General features: G+C 38.2%; 1 protein-coding gene across 19 annotated transcripts in view; it reads left to right on the top strand.

The window, feature by feature from the left end:
- The window catches only part of BCAS3 (BCAS3 microtubule associated cell migration factor), a 488,284-nt gene that overhangs the window by 137,342 nt on the left and 329,142 nt on the right, over positions 1-21,800 (top strand). For all 19 annotated transcript variants that reach the window (XR_010593801.1, XR_010593802.1, XM_065573036.1 and 16 more), the window contains one exon: positions 11,522-11,655. Coding sequence is in view for 17 of the 19 variants with exons in the window: in XM_065573036.1 (XP_065429108.1) it covers positions 11,522-11,655 (134 nt within the window). In the remaining 2 variants the exon portion in view is untranslated. The remainder of the gene's footprint in view (positions 1-11,521; positions 11,656-21,800) is intronic.

The following is a 21,800-nucleotide window of genomic DNA, read 5'->3' as shown; positions in this document are numbered from 1 at the left end:
AATGTTTGGACATCTCTTTTAAAATGAAAAGTGCTAAATAAGTGCTAACTTATTTCAGCTCTGATATGAATGCAGCCAGCTACTTTTTTGTTGTTTGGATTTTATAATGAAGGGAACTTCCTTCACAAATTTGCATGATGAATCTTCACCTTGGAATCTCAACGCATAGATGCCATGTTATCTAGCATAGACCAATCCCCAATTATTTAAAACTAGAATCATTCTTTGCTTTTCCGCTCTTTACTCTGACTTTGTATTTCAGCTTTAGTTGTTGCCTCTGAAGACAACGCTATTAAAATTCGTCTCATGTTATGATATACGGTATACACTACTTGCAAAAAGTTGTGCAGGTGCCTTTTCTTTTGACATGTACTGTACATGTAGGGGCTAGAGGTGGGAAATAATGCAGGAGATATCTGGGCAGCTAGCAGTGCTTTTTGATTAACTTATTAGGAGAAACTGTTAACTGGGGAACTTCTTTTTTTAACAACAACAGCAACGAAGTTGTAGTAAACAACAAGGCTTAACCCCCCCCCCCCCCCCCGCAAATGTCTACTCTACTGTGGCACAGGAGCTGTGGTTTGAATGATGGCAAATTAATTGCCTCTTCATGGTGATTAACTAGCTTGACACCAATGAGAATATAGTACGTGGAGTAGGTAACTGTGAAATTGCAACACCCCCACCCATCTTTGAATACATTTATTTCCCACCCCCACCCCGCTTTGACTCCCCGAAGGTAAGTGATGATTTTTCATTTAATAAAAAGAATTACACTGCACCTAGCACTTGTCTGGCGGGGATTGTAGGAGATACTGTAACTAAAAAGAGGAAATGCTAGGCTCATTTAATTGCTCTTTAAAGAATTAACACATCACAAGTAGCTATGACATAGATGTGTTACTTCAAAATAGACTTACTAGTAAATTCAGTCTGCATTCTCTCTGGGTTTAATGCTGAAAGTGTCTCAAGACGTTCTTGAATTGAAGAAAAGAAACATCTGAAGCCTTGTAATTGTATGCTGTACAACTTCACGTCATTTTGGTGGAAGAAGAGGCCCAGGAATATGATCTTTGATATGTTTGATTTCCCCCCACCCCACCCCAAATTTCAGAAATATTACTAAGCATTACTACAAATAGACTAATTTCAGAGTAGCAGCCGTGTTAATCTGTATCCGCAAAAAGAACAGGAGTACTTGTGGCACCTTAGAGACTAACAAATTTATTAGAGCATAAGCTTTCGTGGACTACAGCCCACTTCGGATGAATATAGAATGGAACATATATAATTTATTAGAGCATAAGCTTTCGTGGACTACAGCCCACTTCTTCGGATGAATATAGAATGGAACATATATTGAGGAGATATCTCAATATATGTTCCATTCTATATGCATCCGAAGAAGTGGGCTGTAGTCCACGAAAGCTTATGCTCTAATAAATTTGTTAGTCTCTAAGGTGCCACAAGTACTCCTGTTCTTTTTACAAATAGACTAAATCCATCCTTCCTTTACCTTCTTAACCATCTGGCTTCATGTCTCCCTTTTCACCTGAGTGTTGAACCTACTATCAAAGCCAGACTGGAACATTTCCCAGAACTCCCCACTTAAGGAACTTCTCTTCAAAATCAGAAGCTATCCAGGTCCATACCATAGTTTATTGGTCAGTGCTACCAGTACCTAAGTGCATGTATTGCCTGTCTCTGCAACACCTTCATCCAAGTTAGAATGGACTGAAGATTTGCGGGATGGGGGTAGTGGAGTAAAGTTTGGAAATGCACTGCAAAATGTTCCTTATTACCCAACCAATGTTCTGACCCAAAACAAGATACCAAATAAGCATATTTTACTGTACTGATGGAAGGGTAACCACTTATTTCCCTTGTGATCACACATGTTTTGCTGCTGCCAGACAGTGGCACTCACTGTAAGAACTGTTTGTACCCACATCCCCGTTGTGTTTTTCCACTACTGCTTTTAAACTCTGTCTTGACATAAGGCCTTGATGAGGCTGGCCCAATACCTTCCCATGTTGTTCAGTGTGTGCTCTCAGTCCTTGCGTTTTGTATAAAACAATGTCAGTATTCATGTACTCTCCTGTTCATGAACTAGAAATTGGAATTAGCATCCATACTCTTAAGGAAAAGGGAAGCTTTAGGGTTATTTGTTTTTCATTTCTTTAAGTATTTTAATGTAGTGCACTTGGGTCTATACTTGCATTATTTGAAATACCTTTTATTTTCATGCTTTTTCTTCTACTGTTATGTGTGTGTATATATATTATATATATTTCAAATAATGCAAATATATATGTGTGATTTTTCTTCTGGATGGTGCTCAAATCACTTATTACAAAAATACCAAAATGATTTTGATTTGTTTTAAATCTATGAAATTTGCAAAAGGTTAAAAAAAAGTATTTTAATTAAAACATTGAGAACCTTAAAGATTTGTGTTTATATGTGTAAATACATTTCTGTTTATGTACATATTAGAAGTAATTGGCCTCAGTTTTGAAATGCAGTAGCTTGCTGATGAATTCTAAGATTTGTTAAAAATTAGTAAAATCGGAGAGGAGACATTGGCACAGCAGATATTTTTCATTGGAAATGTATACTGGGAGGATAGGATAAAAATACTTATGACTCTAAGAAATGGACAACTGTATACCGTAGCTGAAATCCTGGCTTCATTGAAGTAAATGGCAGAACTAACGTTGACTTCAGCTGGGCCAGTATTTCACCCTCTCCAACATTTATCTTGACGTTATTCCAGTAAACGGAGAAGAACATAATATACCTAATGTTTCATCAGTTAAAAAACAGTTTGCATATTGTTGGCTGTAATCTTTTGCAAATAGCAAAAACCCAGAATGCTACCTCAGTGGTAGTGACCATGGATTTGTGATCCTTTTTGGGGGGAACTGTGGGCAGGGTTAAAAGAACAGTAAGTTCCCTTGATTCCTTGCCCTCATTTGCTCAGCTGTCCTTATTGTGTGTTCTTCAGTTTAGGAGGGAGCAAACCATCCTGATCAAGATTTAAAATTTACTGGGCCATCAACTGTGGATCACAGTTGGTAGTTTGAGGAAAATGTTGAATAGTGTTCTAATACATAAAGCATAACTTGAACCATGTGTTAATCAAGATAAATTAGCCTAATGTTTATTTCAAATTGTCCAGCTTTGATATGAGATTTGTATTAATCGGATCACAGGGTGTAATCATCTCTCATGATTACATAGAAGCTTTTGATGTTTTAAAGTGTTTTGTTTACCAGTATGATCAATTTTGGTAATATAGGTTCGCATAAAAAAATCAGATCTGATTACTTAATAGTTCCAATTTGGGTATAGGACCAAATTCTAGAACTATGGCAAATGTCCCATGTATGGACACACACATGGACTTCAGAAGCAGCATTAATGTTTCATTGTGTTCTGGCTAGTATCAGCCCCATTACACAGCCCATACTGCATATTCCAGGAGTGTGAATAATCTGAAAGAAGAGTGGATATGAATAGGGTCTGTTGATGGGTCATGGCGTAGACATTCATAAACCCATGGATCACATATCCATTGGGCCTACATTGAAACATGGATACGTGGCTCCCATTGTAGGTTTTGGGGAGCACTAGGATAGAAGCAGCCAAGTTACAGTTCATGCCAAAACTGGACCCACTTTAGTGAAGTAGTTAATAATTCTATACTTATAATGTCTGTATCTAATATTGAGAGAATAGTAAATTCAAGAGTAAAATTAATATGGGCCAGATCCTCAGCTGTTGTAAATCAATGTAGCTCCATTGACTTCTCTGAAGTCACAGAATCCAGGCAGTCTGTGAAGTACATTGAAAACTCCTGACAACACAAAACATATACAACTCTGCTACTGATTGGAGGTAACTCAGATTCACCAGGCTGCTATGAGACAGAAGTTCTGGTTCTTCTTCAAATGGTAGTGTCTCATTCCTCATCTGCTTCAGTTCCTTGGTGAATTAGAGCCTATGGGACTTCTGTAGCTATAGTGGAAGACAAAATATTTTAGAACCCTACTAAATCATTGGCTGCCTGAAGAGTCGTTTCTCAGTGCCATCTGAAACTGAACTGGTTCTGTTATTTTCCAAGGCTAGACTAATAAAACAGGTCTTCTGCTTTTACACCTAACTTCAAAATAAAGGTGGATAATAGTTTGTTCCACAAGTCAAAACAAAAAGTCTCAGCAACTTCTGTGCATGCAGATAGCTAAATTGCATGCTTAAATTTAAGCCTGTTGTAGAATGCACATTTTATTTGTTCAGTTGTGTGCCTGACTTCTTGAAAATTGGGTCCTCAATGTTTTTAAAAACAGCTCCAGGTGGCCTTGAGTGTGTTGCGTTCTTCAATATATAATTACAGAATGATATTGTTTAAGGGGGGAGACTTCTGGTTACATTCAAAGACGCCATTATTTAAAGTGAATTGACTCCTGAAACTTAACCCAAGGTGAAATTGTTTTTATCTCATTTATATGAACATCATAAACAATGATGCAATTAGATAGGTGTTAAAAATAGGATGTGGTGGAGATGCTTAAATTACTCAGGTTTCCTAGATTTTATACGAAGTACCCAACTGAGATTTGCTGCTCTTTAATTTTGTTCTTTGGGCTAACCAGCTGATGCTTAGTTGAAAAGACTTATGTTCCTATAAGGCCACAGAAGACTTAATATTCAGTCTTCGTCTCCTTGGATTTTGGAGAACTCTGTGTACCATCAGCAACTTCAATCCCACCCTCTAGACCAACCCTCATCTATCAAACCCAGGCTGTGTGAGAGAGAGAGGAAGCTCCCAGATAAACATACAGCAGCGCCTAAACTCCTAATCACTCTAGGCTTCCGCTTCCAGGCCCTATAATTAGAAGTCCTTCTTTTCCTTGTATTCCCAGTTGACGCAAATGCTTTTTGTGGCTTGGCACCTCATTTAGGGCGTGGGTTTAGTTTATGGCCAGGCCAGAGTCTGGTTTAGTCTTCTGATACTGCATAAATAGCTCTTAAGCCACAGTCTACATCTGTACCAGTTTTTCCTTTTATGTATGTATTTTTTAAACTTTTTCCTGAAAGAAGTTTATTGTTTCCCAAAGAGTATGCATGAAAAATAGGAAGTTGTAAATTAAAGCAAATGTATCTGTTAGCTAAAACAAAGATATAGTACCTTTTTTTGTGTGCATGTAGGATATCTAAACTGAATTTTTTAATCTTTTCTGTGGATTTGAAAAACCACACAGTAAAACAGTCATTAATTTAATTTAGCTGCTTCCTTCACGTTGTGGATAAGAAAATCAAAATGTTTGCAATGAGATGCATATAAAGTAATATCTGGTTTACACACAGATTCTCACTGGTTTATGTGTATGCAAGAATTTGAATTGTTTTCAGATGTTATCTACTAAACAGGGATTAATGCCAGTTTGAAAAACAAGCAGGAAATCCTGGAGAATTATTCACTTTTCATCTGTGATTTTTCATACAAAATACATAATAAGAGAATACATTTTTGGAATTAATTTATGACAGTGCTAACCTATATTTCCATCTAAACACAGTCTTTGAGAAAGCTATTGAAAGAGAAAACTGAATTTAAAATTGCCTGCATTTGAAAAATGAAAGTAATCATTAAGATTCAAGTTAATCTGTTTCTCTGTTGGGATCATTTCCACTATGGTGTTATGGAATTACACAATGTACTTTTGTTGCAGGGAGCTAGAGTGAGAAACTAAATAGTAGAGCTGTGGTAATTGAAAACTGTAACTCCTTGCTATGAAGTAAAGAGAGAAGAAAAATACCACATATACATGCACGTGTGCAGCAAAAAAAAGCAAACATTCCAAACCTCAGTGATTTATTGTTTGAGTAGCAATAAGGAAGATATTTTAAAATACTAATTGTCTTATAAAAATGTACTTTGGACTAGCATCTCTGTGGTAGTGTGCCTGAGACCAGCACATTACTGGGAATTAGACAAGCATATACTTGTATATCAAATGCAAATGTCGGCATTATGAAAGTAATTTTTTCACCTCCTGAAAAAAGTTACTAATACAGCTAAGATTTGTATCCCCTAATAATATGCATTTGCTCCATATGGTGATACACAGCAGAATTCTACGTTGGACAAGCAAACTGCCAAATCAGATTGCTTTAAAATGGAAACATGGAGGCTAACTCCTTTCTTCCCACAAATGCTGTATTATCTTTCTCTTCTTTACTCTTTCAGCAAGTACATAAAAAAAATTAAAAGACAATAAAAGGAGAAAAACAGTGTAGGAAAAAAAATTAATTACACCATATGGATCTGATTATAATTCCAGATATCCAAGCACATTTCACTGTGTAATTAATTCAAATACTACACATAACATTAAAAGAATGCACAGATAACACCCTCAGAGCACACCCTACATTCCTTTACAATGGTTTTCAAAATGAGTTTCTGATGAATTCCTATACAGGCAGATAGGGATTAGAGATTAGGATTAGACCTTTGTGAGACAACTAGCCCAAATGAGAATTTTGGATCAGCATAAACTTTAATTGTTTTGTTATGAATGGAATTGATATTGATAACATTATAAAAGCAGTTCTTTGCCTGTAATGCAAAAGTTAGTGGTTATAAATCATCATTTTATACTCAGTTGAGGTGTCACATTGGCTTCCTCAATTCTCTTGCTTTAATGCAAGGATGACAGTCTGTCCTGGGCTAGTTATATTCATTTCCATTGTATTGAGAAAATGTAAGTGGATGTATGAGCTCCTGACGAGGTTGCTGACTAGCCATCTTAAGCCTATAACAGGTAGTGATGCCAAGAGTGGACCCTGTGGCTATTTACCCCAGATAGAAGGCCTTGCAACTCCTAATTTCTATTCTGAGTGATCATATGGCATGAGGTTGCAACAGTGATCTTTCCAGACAATAGTCTTCCTGAGCAGGACTTTTTGGAGAGATCTCAGGCCAAAGCCTGTCCATCTTGACAAGGATTGGGCTGTGATGACTGTACCCAAAGTGTATGGACCACCTAACTGGCCCCCAGACCATGAAGGCGATGTTGTAAGGCAGAGTATGTAAGTGGGAGTGAGGGTCAAGACAAAACTCTCTTGGTCCACCAACAACCTCTGAAGCAAGCATCCCCCTTAGTTCCCTTGGATAGGCCGCCCACATGGGGAAGAGGTGAAGACTTTGGTCATTGGCTATGCTAGCCTGCTGGTTTGCTACTGTCTGAGAGACACTAGCTGGCTGGCAGCAAGCTCTGTGACCAAGCTACTCCATTGGCTGGTTCTAATAACTGCAGTCACCATCCTGCAATGTCTGAGACAAAGATCGCAAGACCATAAAGTAAAATTTCAAACCTCTTTTCTCTTAGGTATCTTATTTTTCCCCCTCTTACTTTGTCTTCTATTTTTATGTATTTATTTTACAGAAAGATGTCTGTGTTGTTCTATTAGGGTGTGAATGCATGGATTGAGTGTGTGCATGCATGTGTGTAGTTCGAAAAGTCTGCTTTGGGAATGGCACCAGTAACGATTCCCTAACCTGAATCCCAATTCTGCTATTGAATAATTCCAAGTGTTTCCTCAGTGAAGGGGTGGAGTTATCTGAAGCTGCTAGCGTGTAAGCTATTTGCAACGTTGTTGTAGCTGTGTTGGTTCCAGGAAGAGAGAAAGATCAGGTAGGTGAGGCCGTATATTTTATTGAACAACTTCTATTGGTGGAAAGTACAAGCTTTCAAACTTCAGAGCTCTTTAGATTTGGGGAAGGAAACGAGAGTGTCTGAGCCAAATACAGGTTGGGACAGGTTGTTAAGCATAAGGTGTTCAGACGTTGTGGGAGACCATTTAAAGTCAAGTGGACAATTGAGGGTTAGATTGTAAAGCATAAGGGGTTTACACATGCTGTAGGAGACTACTTAAAATGAAGTGGGAAATGAAGAGTTAGCAGGCAGTGGGGTGTGTTACAAATGAGCCATAAAACCAGTGTCTCTGAGTCCATGTTTTTTAGTGTGTAACAGATGTATGAAGTTAAGTTCCCAGGGTTGCCTTTTGAATATGTTGTGCAGGTTTCCTTTGAGGATGAGTACTGGGAGGTCAGATATGGAGTGATCGCTTTGTGAAAAGTTTTGCAAATGGATGATACGCTGTTTTTGTCTTTTTTAAATTTTTCTGTGAGTTAATTTGAATCAAATACCCCCACATAGTTGTTCCTGGGGTATTTGATGCATTGGATGAGATACACCACATGTGATAGGCATCTGTAGGACCCATGAATCTTAAAAGGTGTGTTGTGGGGGGTATTGATCATCGTGGCCGTGGAGATATGTCTGCAGGTTTTGTATCATAGTTGTGGCAGGGTTTGGTGCCACTTTGAGTTGATGTGTCCTGGTTTGTGGGAAGCTTGTTTTTGATGATGAGTTTGATGATGTTGGAGGGTTGTTTGAAGGCCAGAAGAGGGGGTTCAGGAAAGATTTCTTTCAAGATGTAGTCCTCATCAAATGTGGGTTGTAACTATTTGGTGATACCCCATCTTGGTTCTAGTGTGGGGTAGTTTGTGACAACTAGGAGGAGTGCAGTTGGAGGGGTTTTTTTACTGTATTGAAGCTGGTAGTTGCATGGCATTTTCCATGATGCAATCAACTTCTCTGGTGGAGTGTCCTTGTTTAGTGAAGGGAATTTTAAATGTGCTTAGGTTTGTCTCCCATGCTTTCTTTTTGGAGTAAATTCTGTGGTATGAGTACCTGGCTGTAGATAGCACATTTTTGGTGTGTCTGGAGTGATTGCTGGATCTGTGGAGGTAAATGTTGTGATCTGTGGGTTTCTTGTATATAGCTGTTTGTTGGGTTTCCATTACTGAAGCTAATTATGGTATCCAAGAAGTTGTTGCTAGCGTGGGAGTGTTTTAGACAGAGTTTGATGGATGTGTGGTGGTTGTTGAAGTTGTGTGGAAATCTGTAGATACATTAAAGTGACTTTTAAATAACTTTTAAGATATTGTATCTATTAAAAACAGTTCAAGTAAATTGATGTCCACTTTAAACTTAGGTCTGTCTAGAGGATGAACATATCATTGAAGAATTTCTGGAAGAATGCATTCTCGAGGTGACTCATGTAGAAGTTAGCATATTGGAGAGCCATCCTAGTGCCCATGGCTGTTCCCCGGGTTTGGACAAAGTGTTTGTTGTTAAATGTAAAATTGTTATGGATGAGGATGAAATGGATGAGTTGGGAATGTGTTTGGAGTGGAATCAGGTCTCGTAATGTTCCCACTCATTTAGTTGGGGCAGCCTGCTACCAACACAGGAAACACTATTTATATCTAGATCATAACATTTTCTCCATGGAAGATGGTATTTATTATTGGGGATAACACACTTTACTAAAAAGGAAATAGGTCTTCTGCTTTTACAGAATAGAGTTAATGTAAACTATGTATTATCCCACACTAAAGACTAGCCAACTTGCATTTGAGCAACTTTAACTATATTTCCTATCAACTTAGTCTCTGCAAACCAAGGAAATTTTCAGTTAATCCAATATTAACATGCAGACCAACCTCAACTCAAATGCCTTACCTCACAAAGATAATACCCAAATACCCTCATAGATTCCTCAGCTCCACAACAAACTCTTTCATTTCCAACACTCAGAATCAGTTGAAAGTGTGTCTGTTGGATAGAATCTTCCTGAAGGTAAGATTGTGCGTTTGTGTATGATTTTTGAGGGATTGGATGCATGCACTGAGGGTAGTTTCCTCTCTCTGTCCCAGCCCAACAGTTACAGTGGACAAACCGAGGCAGAGACTGACAGGTATTTTGTCTGCCAAACACATCTTGGATCTCTGCAATTCTATTTATTTAAGATGCTTATACAGTCTGAATTACCATGGTATCTGAGTGCCTCACAACGCCTGTGAGGTAGGGAATTATCCCCATTTTACAGATGGAGAACTGAGGACTTGCATAACTTGAGGTCATGCCAGAAGCCTGTGGTAGAGCAGGGAGTTGAACCCAAGTCATCCTAATCCCAGTTAGTTCCCTGACCTCTGGGGCCATCTTTCCTCTCAATTGAGGTATGATTAAGGGTCATAAATTTTTTCTGTTCAACAGTAAATTTTTTAAAAGTGGCCTGTATCAGCGATGTGATGATGTGTATATATTAGAGGTTTTGAGCTTGTGAATATGCTTGTTTAGCTACAGAGAGAAGGGGGGCGAGAGAGAAACATAGGGCCACATTTATACAAAGAATTTTAAATTATTTTCTTGGGGCAAGTCAATAATATTTCATCACAGGTAATGCACTTGTCCTTTTGAACAGTAATTGTGCTAAATTTGGAGGCTAAAATTTAATCACTGAAATAGTAAGAGATTTCAATTCTGCTTTAAGTGGAAAAACTCAACCTTAACTATCCATCACTTTTTCCAGTTATGCACTCACCATGAAATGTGTAAAATTCCTCTTTCTGTAGATACTTTAAAGTGTCTTTTAAATAATTTTAAAGATATTCTGTCTGTTAAAAAACTGTTCAAGTAAACTGGTTTCCACTTTAAACTTCTTTAAACATCAGTCTCACTATAAGTGATAATTTATTACATTACTTTGATAAGCAAGATAATACAGATTTACTGTAGAGGAGAATGAATGTCAGGTATTTCTTATACAGTCTTCTCAAGTTCTGCCATAAGGCAGCACTTTTATATAAGCAAAAAGCTCTCCGTTTTAGTATAAACAATTGTACTCTCATGACAAGCTGACCTAAAATATGTGGTTGTAAATGTCCAAAAACTGGATTATGGACTGACATGTAGAGGGAGGAAAAAATAAATAGTATTTACAACTTACTATCATTCTACTGATCTTCAGTCTAATTGAATAATTTCAGCAACGTACGTTAGTGCCTGTTTTCTGCAAAGGTAACACTTAATATTTAACTTGCAAACTCAGGCTCTTATTTGCTAGCTTTTCATGCAATAAATCAGACAGTTTCTGTGATACAGCTTTATGAGAGAGAGGCTCCCTTTGAATAATTTTGGGGAGGGGCTATCTTTAGTTTATGTTTAATAGTGTTTTCACTTGCATGAAAGAAGGGAATTGTGTTGGAAACATCAATCTTCATTATATTGGCTGAGAGTAAATGTTTACATGCCCAATTGAGAGCTATAGGGAGGTAAACTGCAGTTTGCCATAACTTTGGTACTTCATAGTGATTATGGGAGATATTAACTTTCAATGTGAGTGTCTTATAGTTAATTGACTGTACAGCTTAGGTCAACAATATTACAGTTGTCTGATTTCTAATGAACTTCTGCTTTTAATTAAAACATTTGCATGAAATTAATCCCTTTAGAATGAAATAATTTTTTTCATACCATTTATGTGTGTGTGTGTGTGTGTCCAGAAAACAAAGTGAAAGATGTGATAGATATTTTAGACCCACATCCTTAAACTTCTTTCTCTGCAGTGATTAATCCCTTGTGCTTTTCTTTTCTTTACTCAGGAATGCTACTGGTCACTACTGACACCCTAGGCCATGATTTCCATGTTTTCCAAGTACTGACACATCCTTGGTCATCATCACAAAGTGCTGTACATCATCTGTATACACTTCACAGGGGAGAGACCGAAGCCAAAGTAGGTTAAAAATATTAACTAAAGACTTATCTCCAGATAGAACACGTTATACATTTTCTGTATGTTGGCACTTGAGTTTCATGTTGGTTTCAGCAAGGAAGGAGCCTTCCTTACGTTATAGCCACAAGAAGGGATAAGAGCACAGAGTTTAACCATGACAATAAGGCATTTTTGCTCTATACAGTGAACTGGTGTCAGATTTGCTCAGATATGTCATCACCTCCAGAGTCCAGATTGCAATGGTTGCATTTAGCCTTTCCTCATGTTGCATATTAAACATTTGTTTAATGCCTTTGAAGCAATTGTCGGTTTGCTATGTTTTGGTGGGAAAGGCCCAAGAAATGTAAGAGAAGTTGTGGGGGGGAAAAATCAGTGTTCTAGATTGACATAATGCTATGCATAAAGATAGGTGAATCTGAACGGGTTTGGATGAGACAACTTAAGAATAAAATAAACCTTTAAAAAGCTGAATGAAGTTTATTTCATTTCCTAATTTTAATTTTTTTCACAGCCACTCTTGTCATGATACTCCTGGTTAGGATCACTCTAGTAGAACATGCAGTACACTGCTCCTGAGTCCTCTACAACAGGCACTACTCTCAGGGGATCCCCACCTTTCTAGCCCTATGTAACTATTGAAAAAAATTTTTTTTAAATTAAATCGGTTTGAAAAACCGCACCACAAATAGGAAATAAATGTCACACCTGCTAATACAATCACTCACAGCATGGACTTGCAGGCAATACCTTTGTGGCCCTTGCACGGAAAGCTAGGATCACAGTAGTACCACGGTTATTGTTACTTAGACAATTTTATTTCATGGGCTCCGTGCTTACTCTTGGCTTTTACTTCTCTTCCCTTCTCTCCTGGTAGAAGCTGGAAGCATTTAATGGTACCATAGCTATAGATGCATGTTACAGTCAGGAGGTTTTGCTCATCCAAAGGTTTTGGTGCCATTAGCTGAATTAGGAATCTTAACTTAGGTACTTGACATGTTCAGTTTATCCATACTAGCTGTCCCCAGAAGATTTAAAAAACCCTGGAGAATGGAATTCCAAACAACATAGTGTTAAGAGTGTGCATCATCTATATACTGGCTGAGACTCTTTTTACTACTGTGCTGGAAAATTGTAATTGCTGAGATAGGTAACTGCTTACAATGGGAATATTTAGCCAATGGGAAAAGTGAGAAGAAAGGATGGAGTGGTCTTAATTTTTAAAGATGACTAGAAATTTCTGTGCCTTAATTTTTAGATGCCCAAATTGAGACAATGTAAAGGGTCCTGATTTTTAGTGCTGTGCATCTTCCCTCTAAAACTTAGGTTTCTTTAAGGTATCACAGGTTGGGCACCCAAAAATCAGGACACTGAAAATCACTAGTGATTTTGGAAAATGTAGCGCACCATATATACCTCTCGAGGTCCCTTCCAATCCCTATATTTTTATGATTCCATACCCTTCTTATATTTAGTTCATCTTTACAAAGCATACTTTTTATATTAGAACTAAACATTTTTAAAAATTAAAAATGGAATTGACTCTAAGCAAGACAATGAAAACTTTTTATAAGGAGTGTTTCATAAAGAAATTTCTTAGAAAATAAAATTAGAAGAACCCAACTGAAAGTCTTTTAGATGTATAAACAACAAAAAAAAGCATATACCTTACATTTACATGTACATCCTATAATGTATTTAGCTCTTTATGTGTATTTTTGTACTGAATTCATCAAAGAACGGTAAAGATGTTATATTCAGCCTGCAAAACAAGTTTGTGGATCCAATTATTGTGAATAGAGATGTTCTGTGGTCTCTGAATTAGCATGATATTGTCAGCTGACAACAATTTTATTGTTAAATTGCAGTGTAGTAAAACAAATATCACACATTTTTAGCAGTAAATCATGTGTGGTGCATCCTTATGAGTACTTTATTAGCATATGTGCTAAGGTGCTGTATTAAAATGTTTCAGAACCAATGGAATATTTGAAAATTCTCCTTGTTTGTAACATAATTTTAATTCAGAGCATGGGAGTGTTTCTCTTGGAGTGGGTGTAAAGTAGCCAAAGTCTAACCAATGAGGCGGTGTATTGGTGGGTTTTACAGTTCCCTAGATATTAAAACAGTCCAGCAACAATATCACACTGGCGCCTGTGATTGCTAAGACAATCCTATCATTTGAAACATGTACATGATTTGAATGTATATGTTCTAACTCTGGCTTTGTGAGTAACATAGTATTTTCAGTTTTATGGTGAGAAAAGCATTGTGTTTTACTGTGCTCTAGTCTTTTGTTTGGTTAACTGCACATATGAATTGCATTTAACCTACAAGAATTTTTGAGGCTGTTTGATTTGTAACCTGTAATTCAAATGCAGATATTTTAAGGCACACATTAGAAGCTACCACACTTACTTGAATATGATAGTATTTATACACTTATAGAATAGGCTCTTCTTTTTTTCTTTTCTTCCGGAATTAAAACTAGCTGTGAATCAGGGCCAGTGGTCTTAAAGGTCACCTTCTGTAGTGTAGCTATAAAAAGTTCTAATTTGTGTTGATATACACCAGTGATTATCAGAGTGTCAAAATTAGTTTAGTTTTTACCCATTGTAAATTGGTTCAACTTCATCATTTTGCCTCTTTACGTAGTGTTTTTTAGTTTTCTGCTTTTGTACCCCTATTCATAGCAGTATCATTTGTTTGTCTTTCCATGATGCTGGTCAAGGTATTTACCCCGTCCCCAAGAAAACATCCTTGTATTACTATAGTGAGCAAGATGAACAGATTTCTCTAAATCCAATGCTGCTTTGTTGATCGGTTAGGGCATGTTCTTGCAAATGCTTGCTAGTGGGCATAATGTTTACAACCTGGATGATATGATTTACTAAGGGTGGACAAATAGACTCATACACTGATATAGGTAATATGCATAAAGGCTCATCTTAATATTCTAGAGAGATTTGAATCAGAATGTCACTCAGTTTAGAATATTCACTCTGAGATGACATCTTTCCCAGGACGTCAGAACTCCTACTCTTTAACTTGAGGAGGGGCAGCCCATTACACCCCCTCCTATCTCTTAAGGGAGCTGCCAAGGAGGCCCATTGATCCCATCCCTCATCTATAGAAAGGGTCCAGGCTACATGCTCTATTTTTATTGAGGAAAAAGAAGCAAACATTAAGATTTAATAGTTGCACTTTCCGAGCAGTTTGCCACAATCCCCAGATGTGTTGAGGATTATCTAAACAATACATATACCCCATTTCCTTTGTGTATCTACCGATCCCTGTGCCTGGAGGAAGTAAGTTGGGGCTTCAGTATACTTCCCCAAAGTACCCGGAACCCTAGTTGTATCAAGTTTCGTCTCTAAGAGCAGACCTCTGTCTGTCCTGATCCCCTAGAGTACATCTACACTGCAAAACAAACAAACAAACATGGCAGCATGTCTCTGAGCTCAGGACAGCTGACCTGCTCATGAGGCTTGTGCTGCAGGGCTAAAAATAGTAGTGTAGACGTTCCTGAGCCTGGGTGCTGAGGCCACCCCCCTTTGCTGGGCTCCAGCCCAAGCAGAAACGTCTACACTGCTATTTTTAGTCCCGTGGCATGAGCCCCACAAGCCTGAGTTAGTTGACCTGGGCTCTACTGAGGGGTATTATTTGCAGTGTAGACGTATCCTTACGGTCAGATTCAAAGCCCATTAAAATCACGTAAGTGTCTTTCTAATAAGGCAACATCAGCTGTGCCTTAGCTTTGTGTCTTAGTATGTTTAAAAAATATTAGGATATCCCATTTATTGTGCTAAATTTTACAGAAAGGCAGTTCCGCTTTTGAACTGTGAACAAATATGAGAAATTTCAGCCCAGAAGGCAATTTTCACCCCAGGAATATACAACAGGCCTGAAAATAAGGTCTTACAAGGTTTGCTCCTTTTTTCATTCAGAGTGAGATGGAGCCCTTGGAATAAAATTGCCACCCCAGCCAAACCTGTCATAGCAATAACAACGATACTATAATCAAAATGTTGAAAATGAGAACTCATTCATTTGATTTTTATAAAAGGAACCTGAAGTTTCAGTTCAGTACAAATTGTTGTGGCTGCCTCTAGTTTGGATGGATTCTTAAGAGAAGTGAACAACAATGACAAATATTTTCCCAGTAGAGTTTTGCCGTTTTTATTTGGCGTAGTCTCATTTGAAATTGTCTTCCTTTACCAGGAATCTGATGCATTGCTGTGCACTACTGTCGCTGGCCCTTCTTCCCACACTTTTTGTTTATTCAGGTTAATCAGTTTTAGTTTCTAATGTGGTAGAGCTATTTATTTCATTTGTATATATATTTATTTAACAATATTTTTAAAAGCTTTTTATTTTTCTTAACAAAGCAAAAAAGGAGCTCAACCCATTTTTCCAAAAAGGAGGGGTAACCATCTTCAAACAATTAGTGTAACATAAACATTACACTTAACTTTGGAAAAGAACCTGCTTTAGCCAGCTGATGAAGGGCTTTCTTCCCCCTGTGTCCGTGTGTGCATGTTTGCATTCTCATTAAGGATTCCCATGTGGAGTTGTTAATCTTTTAGAAGTATAGTTTGGAGAAAAAGCTGCTTTAATTTTTTTCATTGGAAGTTATTGTGAAATTTGGTAGAGGTACATTCAAATGTAATCTTTAAAAAAAAAAAGTTTTCAGTTAAGTCAAAATTCAGAATTATCTATGTCTGACTGGAAGATGCCCTTTCTTAGTAATTTAGTTCCACAGTTCATTTGAGGTACATAGGCCTCTGGTCTTGCAAAGATTTATGAATGTACCTATCTTGAGACTACTCATGGGAATAAAATTACATACAAGCATGAGTTTTTGCAGGATCAAAGCCTTTTGTTTCCTCTCTTGTGGTGGGATCACAGATATTTTTTATGTTTTTTTTTTTAAACTCTCTATCGTATTTTTTCAGTATATGAGAATTAAAATGAGATTTAGGCAGAATAATTTGAAACATAAATGTGCTTAAATATTATGATTAGGTGACCCAGTCTGAATGAACTTGAATCAGGTTCAAAAAGTTGGATTGATATTCTTTTCATTTTCCCCACCGCCTCTGCACTTCCTGGTTTTGACCAGAACCAGCAGAGGCAATATCAAAATCCTGTATTTTAAAAAAAAGACAACAACAGAAAAACCCAATCCCCCCAAAAATAAAAATCAACAACAAACAACCCCAATGTCTGTTGCTGTGTTAATTGCAGAGATTAGCTTGGCCAAAAAAAAAAGTATTCTTCCAAGGTCAGCCCACATACGGTCCTCCCACACGAGATGCGACTCACAGCAGATTGTGGGATATTCAAAATATAATCGTGTATGCTCTCTGAGCTCCTTGGGCTTAGCTACCCTTCAGTGCGGTCCAAATACACCGATGGGCTCTGTTAGCCTTACCGCGGGGAAGGCCAGGAGGAGAGACTATGTGCCCTGCTAGGATTTTTGAGCTTGGCTCCGTCTTGCAGGGGGAGACTCAAATGTCCTGCTCGGCTCTGCTAGGCTTCTTGGGTTTGGCTTCTTCTTGATATGGAGGGGTGCAGGTGGAAAGTAGTGGTATTTCCCAAATTCACCCAGTCTTGTTGCCAAAATCAGCTGTCACAGTAAATTGTTCAGATCTTCATACTGTGATCCTCCCCCTCCTTTCTCACATGCTTTCAACAGTTAACATGATAACAATGTTGATATCTCAAGTATTATCATTGGCCATTCAAGTTACACCCAACAAGATTAATGGGGAATGTAGGAAGAAGGATGGTCTAGGAGAGGGCATTGGACTGGGGGATTTAAGAGACTTCAGTCCAGTTTCTGGCTTCCTGAGGCCTTGTCTGTACAAGGAGTTGGTGCACAGCAAGCCGGGGTATAAATCAGAAGTGCTGCACAGTGCTGCTCACTAAGGCCTGGTCTACACTGAGGGGGGGAATTGATCTCAGATATGCAACTTCAGCTACAAGAATAGCATAGTTGAAGTCGACATATCTTAGATTGACTTAGAATCACTTACTTCGCGTCCTCGCAGCACGGGATTGACGGCCACCGCTCCCCCGTCAACTCCGCTTCCGCCTCTCGCCATGGTGGAGTTCCGGTGTTGACGGCAGAGCGATCGGGGATCGATTTTATTGCGTCTACACTAGACACGATAAATCGATCCCCGATAGATCGATCACTACCCCCCGACCTGGCGGGTAGTGTAGACGTACCCTGTCTGTGTGGACCCTGCTGCTGAGCGCTCAACATCCCCGAGTATGTGTTGATCTACTGCTGTTCTGAGCACACTGTAGTGCTGTAAATTTCACCCCAGCTTGCTGTACACTAACTCCATCATATAGACATGCCGTTCCTGCATCCTGTGCCTTAAATTCTCATCTGTACGATACTTCTGTACATCCCTGGGGAGTTGTGAAGATAGAATCCATTTAAGATTTGTGTGGTGCTCAGATACTGTGAAAACAACGAGGAGTCCTTGTGGCACCTTAGAGACTAACAAATGTATTTAGGCATAAGCTTTTGTGGGCTAGAACCCACTTCATCAGCCCACGAAAGCTTATGCCCAAATAAATTTGTTAGTCTCTAAAGTGCCACAAGGACTCCTCATTGTTTTTGCTGATACAGACTAACACGGCTACCACACTGAAATCAGATACTGTGGTGATCCAGCCTATATATGTACCTAGATAGCTTGGTCTCCCCATTCAGAACTATTGTTTCCGGTTCTGCAAACACAGATAGAAGTTACTGCATCAGTTACCCTCAGCTGAAATGTCTGAGGCTGTCTCAACAACTGTAAGAGTTAGAGACTTACTTAAAAAAAAAAATTAAATCTTAGATTCTGGAAAACAAGAAGGCAGCAGGAATGAGGTGCCTGTATGCTGTGTCACTGCAGACCCTCTCAATGTGAACCCTTGTTGTTTATACCCTTGTAGGATATAGTCAGTATTGAAAGTCTCAGGAAATCTGTGCTCTCCGGAGTCCATTTGATTTCTGGATCAAAGAAGCTTGGATACATTTTGGTTAAAGATGTGAATTTTTAGATGCTAATTCTAGTCATACCTCCAGCTGTTCTCGTTTACCCAATATGAATCAGTATTTACATAATACAATAGAACTTTTTGCCCACATGCATTTTGGATTGTAGGAAACCAAGGTGCAGGATGTTCTAAGATGAGCAGTTTTATTTGCTTGCAGATGAAAGTTAGGTTGTCTACACTTTCTCTTTGATCTTAAAGCGTAAACAGAAAAAAGAGCCTGAAAACAGCGTTATCTCAACCTAGAACAAATAAGTGTGGTGATAGCACTGGTGGGCTGGTGGCCAGGGTCCTGTGTAATCTTTCAGGCTGGCGGACTTTTGCTTGTTCTGACTCACAAACTGCTGTTATAACTGACCTCAGTCAGTGTAGGTAAATAGACAAAATGATAAAAACATACCACCTTGTGCTGCCAAGAGACATATTTGCCCTTTTACAGAGAATGCAAAAATGTCTTTTAAACATGATTTCAGAAAGTATGCTTAAGGTTAAGTCTCAGTGTATCCAGACAGCCAATCATTTAAATATTTTACAGGCAGCTACCCCACATTTAATATAAATCTCTTTTTTTTTCTGATATAGTTACAGTAGTGTAGTCACAAATATTGAATCAGTCTGTTGAAGACAATATTTCTGGGAAATAATCTTGCCTGGGAACAGTCTTGAAATAGTAAAAAATGATTTAAAGTCGTTAATCATTCACTGATGAAACTTGCCAGTAGATAAAAATGTTGCCAGTTGAATGGAAGGATCTGTGCTCCACTTCTTAACTAGACTGTGAAGACAGAGCTCTAAACAGTGACCTTTGTGAATGTAGTTATATTTTGTTATTACTGCACTAACTACTCAGTCTGAAGAGACATATCGGGTAGTTCGCCGTGGGCTTGAATTTGCCATCTTAACTCGCAGAGTTGAAATCAATGGCATTCCTTGCAGAGTAAGGTACCATTCAGGGTGAGGGTGGCAGAACAGGGCCCTGTGAATCTAATAAAAATATTTTGTGGTGTCTATGGTTTTATTTTTCTTTCATCTTCACCTGTTACTGTACAAAGTCTTCCTTTAACTTTCTGGGAAAAAATACAGACCAGCATTTGCTAATTTTATATTGGCCCTTACTTCATCATTGCTGTGTCAATGCCTTCTTCCCGGATAAAACAATAAAACCCTTTGGTCATGTAATTCAAATAATGGTGAACATTACTGTCTGACATTACGTATAGCATTTACCCCAGTGTCTCTGAAACTAAGAACATCTGGAGAAGCCAGTCGCTGAGGGAGTGAATTGCAGACATGACAGGTTAAATTCCTAATGAGATAGTGCTGATCATGCTTTTCTGTTGTTTCACTTCACTATTCAGGTTGGAGACAATTCAATAAAGCTCGGAGAACTTTTCTTACCATTGCCAGCATTAGTACAAGTAAAAGGCCCGAGACAGCACCAAGAAGATCCGAAGGTGTTCTGATAGCTTGTTTCTTGTAATTGGCATGAAAATATAATGTATGCAGTGTTATTGTAGCTGTGTTGGTCCCAGATGTTAGAGAGACAAGGTGGGTGAGATAATATCTTTTATTGGACCAACTTCTGTTGGTGAGAGAGAGAAGCTTTCGTGCTTACACAGAGCTCTTCTTCAGGATAAAAGATACTACCTCGCCCACCTTGTCCACCCCTTTGAAAATACAATATCAAACTGTGGACTGTAAGGTTAGTGTACTGAGTGTTGTGTTACACTGAATATAGGTGCTACTGATTTTTAAATAAAAAAGTTGATTTTAATATAGCTGTAAGTACTGTACGCACAGTTAGTACAGTATTAACTTTTAAAAGCCCTGGAGTATCTAGCCTGGATGTGAGCTGTCAGTAATTTCCAAGAGTAGTGGTAAACAAGGTCAGCATCTGCCCATGTGATCATTTGTGTAATCAGCCTTACCTCCTAACTGTCCTTTTTTTATCAACTGTTTTGAAAATAATCAGTTTTCCAGGTGCTTCAATAGACTTCCTTTTGTTTTGTTTCACGTTAGGCTTGTGACATTTTATATATTTAGCCTAATTAAGATTGGATTTAAATTTCAGAGGAACAATGGTAAGGGGAAACCAGGAATGGTGGCAAGAAAGTTACCCTAGTTCCTCGTTGCTGGACAAAAAGGAAAACCAAGCGTTATGTTTGTGTATGCCAGTTATGATGCCCCAGAATCAAATAATTCTTTCTGGATTTTCAGAGACTCTGTTCATGTAACATTACCCTCTGATCACTGCATTCTTGGAGGATTAGCTCTATAGGGCCACTGGCAAATCATATAATGTGATCAAATTCCAGATACTACAATATTCATACTGCCCCATAGTGTTTCTGAACCCGAAAGCAAGGTTTCTGCTTCAGATTTCAGGAGGTTATGCAGTCACAGTACACAAAACAGACAAATAGATGGGGGGGGGGGAAGGGGAAGTAAAAAAGTGGTGTACAAGGGAGGGAATTGAAGAAAGACAGGAGAAGGGAATAAGAATGGAGAGAAATGAAGGAAGGCGAGACAAAAATAGTTGGAAAGATGAAAAATGTTACAAGAAGAAGAAATAGCAAGGACGGGAAATAGTGTAACCAGAAAGGATGAGTGAAGCTAGAAAGGAGAGGATTCACTGTGTAATACATGGTCATTCAAAGCTTTCTTTCATTATGTATCAGTTTAGAAACCACTTCACAGACTGTTGTATGCCCTTTCCTTTGCAAACACTGGATTATTTCCTCCCAGGAGCTGTTACAATTTACCAGCATATTTGAAAGCATTGTTTAATTGACTCAGTTGGGAAAATAGTCTGCAGACACTTGAGTATAAACCAAGAGGAGATCTAGCCGTTCCATAAAATGACTGATTGCTAAATGAATAGATGCTACTACAAATATTTAACTAGAGCAGAAATAATTATGTCAGAGCCAACTTCAGAACCTCAAGGTTTGATTTAGAATTACTTGGACCAAGAAATGGGAAGGATTCCATGGTCATAAAGTCTATTCTGTATTCTTCATAAACGTAAAGACCGAGGAGTGTGAGCAGTAGTAGTTGGATAGTGTACTTCATCATTACATCAGTACTGT

The sequence above is a fragment of the Chrysemys picta genome, chromosome 19, assembly GCF_011386835.1.
Source record: "Chrysemys picta bellii isolate R12L10 chromosome 19, ASM1138683v2, whole genome shotgun sequence".
In the NCBI taxonomy this organism is placed as follows: Eukaryota; Metazoa; Chordata; order Testudines; family Emydidae; genus Chrysemys; species Chrysemys picta.
This window is presented reverse-complemented; position numbering and strand designations above follow the sequence as displayed.